The sequence below is a fragment of the Prinia subflava genome, chromosome 2 (genome assembly GCF_021018805.1).
Source record: "Prinia subflava isolate CZ2003 ecotype Zambia chromosome 2, Cam_Psub_1.2, whole genome shotgun sequence".
Taxonomy (NCBI): domain Eukaryota; kingdom Metazoa; phylum Chordata; class Aves; order Passeriformes; family Cisticolidae; genus Prinia; species Prinia subflava.
This window is the reverse complement of record NC_086248.1, coordinates 44,227,833-44,241,135: the sequence shown is the minus strand read 5'-3', so window position 1 is coordinate 44,241,135 and position 13,303 is coordinate 44,227,833. Positions and strand designations below refer to the sequence as shown.

Here is a 13,303-nt window from a genome sequence, read left to right as displayed (position 1 = left end):
TTCTGCCTGCAGTCAGTCCCTGAACATGAATTGATATGTAGCAAGTGTTTCTTTAAAGGCTCATACAGGATGCATAACTTACAAATCATGTTTTAGAAAAGCCTCTGATTCGTTCAAATGCTCCCTGTTAATAAGCAGACAAGACACAGTAATGTCCCTTAGGCACTTTTACCTGAAAACTATGTTAAAAATGTAGTTGTGACTTTTGCAGAACAACACTCACTCTTAGGGTAAGAGGAACAATCTGCAGCATTTTCCTTTTGTATGTCTTGGCGCTTTTATTTTTCAGATGCAAGTCTTGAAATGGTGAGGCACACTCTACTTGCCTGTATGAAACTTGTGCTGTTTTTCTTTGGCTTTTCCAGTTCTGTTTACCTTCACTAATGTAGATTATTACTCAAGCTATTTTATTCTCAGAACTAAATGGTCACATCACTGTCTCAAGACTGATACTTTGATCTTGTTATGGCAACTCTCTCGTGACAAAGCCAATCTAAACAGAAGCAGGGACAAAATCAATCTGCGACTGGTAATTATTCTAATTGCCCAACTCCTGGCCCAGATTCAGCTGACTGCAGTGTTTATGCAGGTAGGGCAGACACGATTTTGTGTCCCTGTTCCTGCTGTGTCTCATCAGTGCTGGTGAAGCGCTGGAGGGGGTGTTTGTATCTGGTGGGCTGTTTTTCAACTTGCTGTTTTGCCAGAGATGGGGTAACTTCCCCTGCAGTTATGCAGGCGGATTGAAGGAAAGTGGCAACTTCTTCAGTGAGAGCTGCAGTTATGCAGGCGGATTGAAGGAAAGTGGCAACTTCTTCAGTGAGAGCTGTCCATTTACTGCAGTGCAGCTCTGGTGGTGCACAAACCACATCATGCAACGCTTCCACCAGGGGACAGAAGGGGCAGCCGTGTGAATGGTGGCCCCGTGCACAAATGCACTGAACATGTACTTGTGTAGAAGAATCACTCATTCCTCACAGACTGCAGCTGTTCCACACTGTGTATTCACTCCTCAGGGGCTGGCTGTCACAGAGGAATTTTGGACAGAAATGGGCACAAGATGAAAGCAAAACTAACCATAAAATGTCACCCTTCTACCTTTAAAAATAATTTCAATAACAAGTTACCTAACTTAAATTTATTTGTAAAATGCTATATAATATATAGCAAGAGCACATCAATGTGACAAAGTACCACTGTTTGGAACCAGTAACAAATACTTTCTATTAAGGACTAAAAGCAGCACATTTCAGAGCAACAAAACTTCAGTGCATCTTTACAAAAGGAAGAAAATCAGTAAGGCACTTCCTCTAGGGTGCTAATAGTAAAAGCACCAGTATCCTTTGAGGCAATACAATAGTAATGAAAATGTTAATTTTAAACAGACTTACTATGCAAGACAAAGGCCCAGATGCTCCTCGGAGCAGCTTGTAATAACACTGGTCTAAGCCAGAACAAAGCACAGCAGCATAGTACCAGAGGTTGCATTTTATCGTTTTGCCAACATCATTAAGGAAAACTAACATGACCAGGTTCAAAGAAGGGCAACAGAAGGACGTCCTGCAGTCGTCAGAACATCCTACTTGTCACAAGCTCGTTACTAAATCAGTAAAACTTAGCTGGAATGGGCACAGCCTTTGTGGCTGGGCATGTATCCAGGCTTGGTTGTGCCCCTTCCTAGAGGAATCTGACACTTCTGTCCAACGGGGAGCCAGGAGCCCACCACAAACATTGCTCTCCAACATCTCCAGAAATACTGGGGAGTTGGGCATTCTGCACGGTAAGCCCAACAGGCAGTGGTTGGAAAACTCAGTAACCACAGCGCTTACAGGCTCTTGCTGTCATCTTTAGTAATACTTTCCCTAAGACTTCTTGTTTCCCATACAATTTTGGAGTTCAGTAAGACTCTACATACTGAAACTGTTTTAAAAGGTACAAATGTGTCTTGCCAAAGATGAAAAGTACCCACAACTCAAGAAGTTAGGCAACCTAGAAAATGGGCAGATTCTTCACATTCCAATGTATCCTTTTGCCAGCCCTCTCTTTTTCTAACAAAACATCTGCTACTTTACACCCTCTATACATGAGAAAATCTGGATTTTTTTCTTAATTTAGGACTTAATATATTAACATACTAACTATACTTGAAGCCACATGTTAAAAAACATCTTTGGATGTGCTGTACTAGCAGTCTTTAAAATTTCAGTAAACATAAGCTTGTTCCAGTGAACCAAATATATTAATTTCCCATGGTGAATATTTCTCTATACTACAGCCCTTAGATCCAAGTTGCTATACCCACATACACACTGCACTCCTGTCCTTTATAAAATAAGTTACACTTACTGATTATTCTGGGTTAACTACTCACTGACATGACTGTAACTCTGTGGGGTCTCTCCCACATTCAGTTGCTCCCTTCTAGCCTGAGGCATACTGCCACTCTATCCAACACTGAATTGTAAGGATTTAAAAACAAAAAACCCCAAACAAACAAAAAAAGAAGGTTTTGAAATACTCCAGCTTTCATAGGGAAAATAATCGTGGATAGGGAGGTGAAATCATTCTGTTGCTTGTTCTTTTTAAAATTGTAAAGAAAAGACAAAACTCTCATCATTGATCCTGTATCCTCCAGAGATGGCAGTGCCAATTCCAGGGTCCAGAACAGTGGCCAGTTCAAACATCATCTTTGCTTCACTGGGTTTATACAACCAGCGGTTCCCAGCACTGTGTGAACTTTTCTTCGTTGACTGTGTTGACAACGACATGGTCACAATCATACTGTGTGCCTCCTGTAGAGAGAAATGGCAAAGAGGGGAGGTTATCTTGGAAACAAGAGACAAATACTCTAGGTTTCAGAAAAGCTCTAGTAAGGGCTGGTGTAGACAGTTTCTCTTCAACCCACAGCTCTGAGAAGACAAATGTATTTTCATCACTGCCTGCTTTTGGAATTTATTTTTGAAGCAGTTTATGAATTTACCAGGATCACCCTGCCTTATTCTCCCCACCCCTTTAGCAATTCAATTTCTCAGCTTTTTCAGCCTAGATGGTAAAGGACAGAAACACTGCACTACAGCCAGGTGCAGCTCCTTGAAGACTGTCACTTCTCAAAAATCACACCTGACTATTCAGTTTTCCTGCAACAGTTGTCAATTGTCACTTGGCTCTAAAAATGGAGTGAAGATGTTTATATGATGAAGTCAGTCCTGCTGCTAACAGACAATACACTCGTGACCATGTGAGGGACAAGGTCTGGCACTTATTTACTCCTTGCCATTATAATCCTTTATTTTGTCCAGATGAATCACAAGTCATCATGCACAATGTATCACCCAATGTTCAGCAGTTTCCACTGGCAGCTGAACATATCTGAATGCAAAATAGAAACATTTCTCAGAAGAGCTTAATCTACTTACACGATGCAATGTCAAACATGTTCTCATAGAAGAGCATAGAAGAGTCAGAATTAATATTCTGACTTAAGAAACTGGGAAGCAAAGACACATTTGACTGCAGCTGAAAATCAGAATTGATGGCTTTTTCCCCCAGATCTGCATGCACCAGTATGTACTGCAGAAACGTAGGACGTGTGTATTTCCTGTAGTACAACACACCTGCAAAGCAGGTGGTATTCCCACTGGGAGCAGCCATCTGTGACAAACATTTGTACAAAGCACCCAGGACACTCCCACAGACACTGTCTTTTAGTTCTGCGCCCCAATTGCCTCACCCTGCCTGACTGAGCAAAAGACAAGCCTGGCAGCTGAAAGCTTATGATGAGTGTGACATACTGAGCTATGCAGTTTATGTTACTTTTTGAAGCTCCCTTATCACTGTGAGTGCAAACGTTGTTTTTAAGTGGTGTCTGATGGAATGTAAACATGTTAAAATGGGAAAAGATGGGGGTTTTTTTTCAGTGGACAGAGAGACTATTTACTTTGGTAGCATGGTGCTCTGGACAAGGGTTTGTGCTATGCCAGTTTATCCACAAGGTGGCATTGGCAACTGCACAGTTACGCAACTGCACTCATTTGCTGAGGAATTCTTGAACGCACAATTTGTGGTCAGAATGGATCAGCAGAGTTGGCAGAAATGGGCAATGTTCCTACCAGGCTTTCTCAAATAAAAGCTGAATGTTTGGTATTTACTGTACAGATTTACTTTGTTTTAAAGCTAAGAGTGCATCTATACTTCCACACCAGACCTATCCGTTGTGAAGTTCTTCGGTTTTAAATGCAGAATACATAATGGCTTTTAACATGATGAACTGAAGAAAAGGCAATTTCTGCTTGTTTGGTGCAACTTAGAATGGACTTCAGAAAAAGGTATGCAGTCATTGTGACTGAAGATTCTCCTTGAACTGGAGTGTTTTTGCCGAGTTTGTAATTAATCATCGCTAGCTTTTTATGGCAGTAAAGAGAATTTGTAACTATTTGTGCCACTGTTGTGTTATGATCAGAGATCAGATAGCCCTGACTGCACAGTGCTGACAGCCCTACCCGGCTGAGGCGGGTGATTGTCCCACTCTGCTCTGCACTCCCCTTGAGTGAGCAGCCTCACCTTGAGTTCCGTGGGCATTTTTGGGCACCACAACATAGGAAAGATATAAAGCTACTAGAGATCATCCAGAGGAGGGCAACACAGATGGTGAAGGACCTTGAGGGGCAGCTGGATGAGGAGTGGCTGAGGTCACTTGGTCTGTTCAGCCTGGAGGAGACTGAGGCAAGACCTCACTGCAGTCTACAACACCCTTGTGAGGGGAAGAGGAGGGGTGGACACTGATCTCTCCTCTCTGGAGACCAGTGACAGGGCCTGAGGGAATAGCCTGAAGCAGGGAGTTTTAGATGGATATTAGGAAAAGGTTCTTCCCACAGAGGATGTTTGAACACTGGAACAGGCTCCCAAGGAAAGTGGTCACAGCACCAAGCCTGAGAGAGTTCAAGAAGCTTTTGGACAATGCTTTCGGGCACATGGTGTGACTGTTGGGGTGTCCTGCTCCATGCAGGGCCTGGAGCTGGGCTTTGATGATCCTTATAGGTCCCTTCCAGGTCAGGATATTCTACGATTCTAGGGGTTCAGTCCTGTTTAGTTCTAAAGTGTTGACTGTTGACTGTGCTGTTTTTCTGATTGGTTTCGTTTTTTGGGGGGGTAGTGATGACTGTAATTGACATAATTAATGTCACAGCATCAATTTTAAAACAGCTAAAAATCAACAGAACAGATATAGAAAATGTTTACTCCCTTCACCCCAAAAAAGCAATTATGTAAGAATATCTGCTTATGCTAATTCAGCTAATCATTCGTTACTTTTTAGACCTTCTGTGAGGCTTTGAAAACAAAGTTCAGAAACAGTATCTACACAAATCAAATTACTATGACAAAAGTGACTCCAAAATACACCTCAAGTGCTCACAGACCCCAGGCTGCTATGGCAGAATCTCATGATTGCTATATAGGCATAGCCATTAATAAACAAAAGAACCCTACCTTTTTGCATCTAATCACATCAGTACACAAGCCTGCCTTTGCTTTCCTAATATCCTTTGGCTGTTGCATCTACAACTACTATGTAAGAAAATTTGCACTTGTAGAAATTAAAGTTAATGAGAAGTTAGGTTGTTCTTGCTTCGCCATTTTAAATAATCATATTCACATTGCCCAAAAATTAACTGAGGCTATCTACAGTGAGTGGACACCAAGAATACAAGATAAGCAAGTACTGTGAGTTACTAAATTGTATGTAGGAGAAATGAAATGAAGTCTTAGGGCCTGTATAATTCAGGAGGTCAAACTAGCTGATCGGGTCTTTTTTGCTTCTAGATTAAAGCAACTAAAGCACCATCCTTAATTTACAGGCACATTTAGTGTGTATCCCACTGCAAATACCATGTAATTAAGACCCAATGTAATGAGATAACATTTGCTTACCTTTGATATCTAAAACCAGCTTGGGTTTCATCTTGCTATAAATTCTGCCATCGGGACTAATATGCCAATATTGTTTGTCTTCATTCCGCTCAAATGACAGACCGAGTTTAGAGCCAGGAGTAATAAGATTTCCAACAATCGTTAAGCAGCAATCCTCTGCCATCTGTGTCATCAGAAAGGCAACAGCAATTATTCAAAATGGCCTTACTTCTACTGTCCACTGTTTGTTTTTGTCAAATAGGAGAGATACCATCAGATGAGAACAGAATTTAGGAATTACTTTCCCTCAAGGAATCTATTTTTGCCCCAAACTCAAGACTCATCTTTCTTTTGTTCCTGTTTCTGCTGATACTCTCCACTACGTGGGAACATTAAAATAACTATGCTATATCAGATCAAAAAGAACAATTAGCACCTGTCTTTAGCAGTGGCCAATAACTGAAGATTACATTGATACCATGGAAGACTACACCGACTGTACTCTTACATGCAGTCTGTTCCTGGTTATCTCTTCTAGGCTACAGCAATTGCCAGCCCAGAGACTCCTCCATGCATCCTGGTATCTTTATTGCTCATTTTCTGTCCCATGTGTGAATTTATTAGTCACTGTCCACCAAGATCAATGTAACCCTTTCACATGAACACTGTTGTATATTGTAACCCTGCCATACTGTGCTAAGCAGTTCCAAATCGTAACTACCAGTGTTTTTAAAAAATAGAAATTAAAAATAATTTGATAAGCAACTAGTTTTATTTGATGCTCTCCTCATTCCTTGATTATTTTAAAGGATGTGTTGTCCATGCTATGTTTGCAGAGACTTCAAGCACATCATCCCTCAAAGTGTACCCTTTGTAGGCTAAAATATCCTTGCTATTTTGTCTCTTCCTTGTATAGGGGCTCTCCGTTTCCTCTGAACCCTTTTTTTCCCAATAATTTCTAGTTTTGTAGTAATCTTTTCATATAAAGGACATAACTGCACTGTATCAAGTGTATGAATTTCACAGGGTATCACAGTAATATTTGCTTCTTCATTCTACACTCTCTTCCTGGTCACTTGTATTACTTGATTCCAAACATCTGCACAGGTCCTCTTGGTTAAAAAAAGAGCTGGCAAAAATTACGCTTATTTCAAAAAAGTATTAAGGCTGTATTACTAAGTAACAGTTAATTTTTTTAGATAAACAGTGATTTTCAGTAGATCACCATAAACTGCATCTTTTAACTACAGAATGCTCTTCCCTGGCAGACTGAACACTCATTGTCAAAATTAATTATTTTTACAAGTACTTTTGAAAGCACCATTTCTCGCAAAAGTCATACGTCTGGACTATCATAAGCTAGAATTAAAGAAAGTTGATTTGGTTGTGAAATTCTCACTTGCATTTGAAGCATTCTCTAGTGGGACTAGGAAAACTCCGAGCTTAGACATTAGGTCCACTAGAACCACAGAACTTCACCCGTCTCCATGAAACTCACAAAGAGTAAGGAGACCTGCATTCATACCTCTTTCTGAAAAAAGAGCAGAATGACTTCTATATCTTGCTTACTGGTTATCCCACATACTTAAACCAGCCCTTCCTTGAAAACCCAAGGCACAAGGTCACATTTCAGTCACTGAGACGACCCAAGCCTACAGGAAGGTGCAGGTTCTTCCAGTGACCTATGTCTGCCTCTGTGCAGGCAGCCACGCACCCAGGAGCTCAGTGTTCCTTGTAATATGTGGTAAAACCCAATTTTCGGTTTGTGCAAAATGGATTTACTACCATTCACCAGAAAGATGGCAGAGCTCTGTAAGAGTTCAGTCACTTAAGATCAATTGCCAGCTTACACTCTGCACTAAGCTACCTGCTTGCTATACAGCACAAGCCGTGTATTTTCTGTGCACAGAAAAATTGCTTTAATGAGATACAGAAAAATGGGCAAAAAGTAGGAGCATTTATCCAAAGCCATATAATACCACACTGTCTCAATAGGAAAACTTTCAGTGACATGTTTGAGAAGCACCATCAAAAGAGAAATCTTTTGTATGTCATATTAAAGCTTTTAGCTTACTTTGCATCATTTTGCTGTCTGCATAAATCCCTTCTACAATTGCATGTCCTGCAAACATGTCCGAACAATGCCTTAGCTTATTAACAGTAAGATTCTTCCCTCCAGCATAGATGACATAGTTATAAATGGCTCCTTTGAAGTTATACAATCCTATAGAAAAAGTTCACATGATTCTTTGCAGTCAAGCTGTTTAACAGTATTAAAGTAACTTAATTTTCTTTTGGCTGGCATCCCTACCTAAGACTATTCGTGCTTAAACATTATATGAACTGCGCATACCTCTGCTCACCTCAATGACAATTTGCACATGATTAGTTTTATGGACTGTGAGAAAAGCAGGGCTTCATTTGGAAACTTGTACAGAGGAAAGGAGAAAGGATGGATTTGACAAATACAGGGATAATCAGGAAACAAAACAAACAAAAAACCCCACCCCAAAACAAAACCAGAAATGCCTCACACCCCTAATTGGCTCAAAGGAGTGGGATTTTATCTTTAAGCTTGCCTAAATGCCGAGGAAGATGTTGTCCTAGGCTGACTTTATGATGTTTGTATTTTTAATTGTCTGTTTCCTCCCAAATTTGCCCTAAACCGGTACAAATACCAGGCCACATTACACTAACTGTCCCACTGCAAGGCATGCATAGTTCATAATATTATCAGGAAGGGTCTGTACTTTAAAAAGTCTCCTATGCTTTCATACTTCTGCAAGAAATACTTTTTCTCTCAAAATCTCAGTTATATCAAAAAAGTATCATACAACTAGTTTGTGTCACCTGAAAATCCCAGAGTTGATTAAAACAAAACAAAAGCCACAAAAACCAACTCCCTACAGAAAGATTACAGTATAGTTGAAACAGATTAAACCTATAGAATAAATGAAGATGCTGCAGTACAAATTAAGTTCATAAAGACCTGCTACTAAAGAGGAAAAGAGAAAATGCACATTGAACTCAAACCTTACCCGACACCTTATGAATCCATCCTGATAAACCCAGATTTGATCATCTGAGTCTGTATCTTCTGCAACCTGTATTCTGAGAAGATTCAGATTATCTAGGTTTCCATCAGCTGACATGAATTTTCCTGTTTCCTTGTTTCGAAGCCTGAAGTACACACGTTTCTGCACAAAACAAAAGAGCCCTTTAATCACCATCTCAGCAGAGAACACATACTGCTCTGAGTTAACTTCAGAGCAGTTACTCTCAGGGATGAACCCCAAACCTCCCTCTTTCTTTCTGAAAGATTGTTTATTTGATAATTTAATTCAGAAGCCCACAAACATCTGGACGAGACAAGCTGTGAGAACTTGCCACTCTGCATGGAGAGTTTTAGGCTTTCCTATGCACTGAAATCAGCACACAGTGGAAAGCTACAACTTTTTAATTCAGAGCAGAACTAACTTCTCCCTGCTAGCTCCTTCTATAGATGCTCCTAGCTTTCATTAAGGGTGCATTTGTGTGGCCTATTACACGTGAACCCTTCTGTTCAGACAAGCTCTCAGCAGGGCAGTCAAAATGCATTATTCCTAATTCTGCTTCAGGCTATGCAAAGACTAAGCTATGACAGCAAGCAAATGCAGTTGGTTACAGGTACAAGTAACCTGTGAATTAGAAAAAGCTGTTTCTCCAATGAAATATGGCTCAGCAAGAACCTCAGCTGTTGTAACTCCCAGGACTGCTGCACCATTGGACAAGATCATATGGTCTTTATTTAGAGAACAAAATAAAGAGAACATGACAAGAATACATTTTGCATTAGATTTACAAATTATTCTGCCAAGTAATAAGCATGGAGGGACTTTCCCTCTAAAATCAACACAAAATCACTACTAACTGAAGTATCTTTTTTTACCAATTTTCTTGTTGTTCCATAAATAATGCCAGTAGTATGCCAGTATGCCAGCAACCAGTCTGGGTGCTAGTTAAGAAACAACTTACAGTAATTTATATATAGCAGTTATAGCCATTATTTATTATCCTTAATTAATCCTTACATGCTGTCTTCTGTACTTTGGTTTAAAGGATGCTTAATGAACAGTTTAAGCAGTGTAACTGCAAAGCCATGTAGCATTTTCAAACAGCTTTTATTACACCCAAAACTCCGGAGGGATTTCTTTACACAATTGTCAACGCTGAAGTTTGTCACATGCCTCTGACAAGGCTGTAATGCTGCTTTCAACTGCATAGTATCTCCCCAACCCCATACCAAGATATAAATCAGTGCTTGATGAGCTCACGTCAAAACCCACTCACCTGCAGTAAAGGTCTCAGAGAACCTATCTGACAAAAGCCACTGGCTTTATACCAATCTGGAATTTCATTTGGTGTTAACAACATCTGACGTCCTCTGTAATTACTGTGTTCATAAATTATCCATCTATAAGGAGAAGAAATAAGAATGTTTTAACTGCCGAATTCTGCTTTGGAATCAATAAATGTGTTTAATAGAAATCTGTCCCACAGCGCAGCAGTGTTTAGCTTTGGAAAGCCAATGGCCTTCTTTGTAACAGGCCTTAAAAATTAATAAAGTAACACCCTGATTTAGATCAGCCACACTGAGATGGGCACACAGGAGTTCAAATTTTAGAGTCCTATTACTTAAAAATTGCAAGCTGAAAGAAGCAAAGCATTTTCTTGGGAGAACCCAACTTTTAAATACCATTTGTTTTCAAGAAGCACTGACTCCTCAAGGAGCATAGATCTATATGCTGTAAAATGCTACATTGCTGCAGGTGCAGAACGGCTGGTTTGTGCATCTGAATTTGGACAGGCCTGGCTCATGGGAGAAAAAACTACTAGGGATGCAGACTGGAACAAGCAAATACTGGAAACTGCAACAGGGTGAAGTTCTCTTGGGTATTTTGATAGAGGTTTTATTTTATAACATCTCTCTTCTTTCCAAATACCTGCAAGGGGGGTGGGGAAGAGACAGAGCAAGAGTGCACACAGAAAAAAATTTGTATAGCATTCCCTAACACACATCCAACTATGCTTAAAATCACACACAGAGTGTAATCTGTTGGAACCCAGCTTCTGAATCTCTATTATTGGCACAGCCAGTGAATTATGTCTGGGCTTCAAAAGGCTGCCATACAGTGCAGTTCCTAGTTTTCTCACAGTGATGCCTGTGACTGTCCAGTAGCCATGGGGGTTTGAGTATATGAACACTCAATATGCCCATTTTCAGGTTACCTCCTTCCTCTGACTGATTTGTTCACCAGACTTCTCCATCCAGAAGCACACTCACTTCAATTTTGTTGCTTTTTCACTGCCTAATACACATCTATCCACTATCTATGAAATTAAGAGAATTATAAGTGGCGGTCTCTTAGCGAAGGAAGAGAAGATGAAACCCTCTCCAATAAGGAGGCAGCAGGGGCAAGGAAACTGTAAACCCTGTATTTTGACACATTTCAGCAGCTGACACTGCTACAATGAAATCAGAATCTTATTCTTTCCAGTGATCCACCAAAAAAACCCCTCACATATATTAATTGGATAGGAAACACACAATTCACAATTCCATTATCTTGATCATGATATTGGCAAAGAAGTAACTCGATGTTTGACTTCATGTTATGGAAAGCGTGAATCAGCTATATTGTGGTTATGGTGAAAGATACTGGAACCCTGGGAGGCTTCAGGATACTAACATGTACAATTTTCTCACAACCTTTGTTCCAAAGTTCAGTTGAGTGTGCTAAGGAAACCCTTTGACCAGCTTATTCAGATGGGGAAAATGGTTTGCTCCAAAGATTTGCTTATTAGCTATCCACTTGAGGGCAGTCTTCAGCTACCCAATAGCATCTTTGTAGCACACATCCTTGGAAATATACCTCTTCAAAAGAACACATTTAAATGCAAAGCAACAGTAACATGGGTCTGTTATTAAAAACAAAACAAAACAAAAAACCCCAAACTACAAAACTCACCAAAACTGGGGGCAATTATCTTAGAGGTAGAGGTTAACAACAGGGAAAAAAAACAAAAAGAGAATTTCACAGGTCTGCTGGAATCCTAGAATATAGGACAGTCATCTTAAAAATGCTTCTGAACAGCTTTTAAACTTCATCACAGACTACTTTTTAAACCTTCAAGGGTTTGGAGAACACAACTGCTTAAAAACACCTGCCAAATCTAACTCATCCAATTCCTGAAGTAAAAGGGACTATTACTACTAACACCAAAAGAGGTGAGGTCATAGCCTGATAGTACCTCTGCGTCCACAGCTGAGGTTAAAGGATGACCATGAAGACTTATTAAAAAAAAGCATTTTGAACTTATGACACAGATCACAAATCAAATGATTTTTTTAAGACTGAGACCTAAACCAAGAGCACAGAAGTTGATTTTAAGGATGCTATCCAAGCTGATTTTTATAACATGGCATGAGAGAAGACACGAGTTTCCTTGAGAGTTTTATTCAAATCCATTTCAACTCCTAGCACAGGACATGAGTCAGTGATAACATATTGTTGAGACAGCATATGAAAATGCTCTGTAGACAAAATGGCATTAATGCATACACACATATTCTAAAATACACACTACAAAATATTCTAATCTAAATGTGTACATACTACACACTGCAAAATATTCTAATTTTACATTCTGTCATTCCATTATACCTGTAAAGTTGAGTAAGTACTTCATTCTAAAGAATCAAAAGGTGATTTTAAACTTACATGCCACCAAGGACTTGAACTGAAGCTATTCGAGGATTGTATCCCAGGAACTGAAGATTTAAGATTTCTGTACTGAATTCGATTTTCTTTCCTTGGAAACCCATCTTTTCAAAAAGAGCTATGCAGGGCTCAGACAGCTCCTGCAAAAAGAAGATAAGTACTTTTATAGGATGTTGGAACTCCAGATGGTGACTATCAAGATCAGTACTCCACATACCCCTTTTATATCAGAAGTTTCTTCTTGATTGTTTAAGATCAAAAACCCTGAATGTTTCTGCTCTTCAACTCTCTACCTAATCTTGAAAAGTCATTTAAAAACCCTTATACAAAATACATGAGGGATGATCTTGCATGGAATGTAAAACTTCCTTATCTTCAGGCACAAAGACCTCTGTGGCTGATTCTTGCACAATACACCTTAAGCATGTTTGAAAATACATTTTAATCAATGCCATATCTCTCTCCCATTGCACTAACCCCCACTCGTGGGAATTTTCATACAAAGAGCTGAGCAGACAGTAAGATAATATTGACTTCTACAGCTCCAAATGGTGACAACCTTGTCAGCACACTGCTTATCACTTACTGCATTAATTTTTAACTTTTACATAAGGTTACGGCAACTTCAATCTCTGACT

General features: G+C 39.7%; 1 protein-coding gene across 2 annotated transcripts in view; it reads right to left on the bottom strand.

Moving 5' to 3' along the window:
• Positions 1-1,120: 1,120 nt before the first annotated feature.
• Positions 1,121-13,303, bottom strand: part of CRYBG1 (crystallin beta-gamma domain containing 1) — a 98,129-nt gene continuing 85,946 nt past the window's right edge. For both annotated transcript variants that reach the window (XM_063389731.1, XM_063389732.1), the window contains 5 exons: positions 12,666-12,805; positions 10,234-10,357; positions 8,943-9,101; positions 5,926-6,088; positions 1,121-2,789 (listed from right to left, as the gene is read on the bottom strand). In XM_063389731.1, the coding sequence (XP_063245801.1) occupies positions 2,701-2,789; positions 5,926-6,088; positions 8,943-9,101; positions 10,234-10,357; positions 12,666-12,805 (675 nt within the window). In that variant the 3' untranslated portion in view covers positions 1,121-2,700. The remainder of the gene's footprint in view (positions 2,790-5,925; positions 6,089-8,942; positions 9,102-10,233; positions 10,358-12,665; positions 12,806-13,303) is intronic.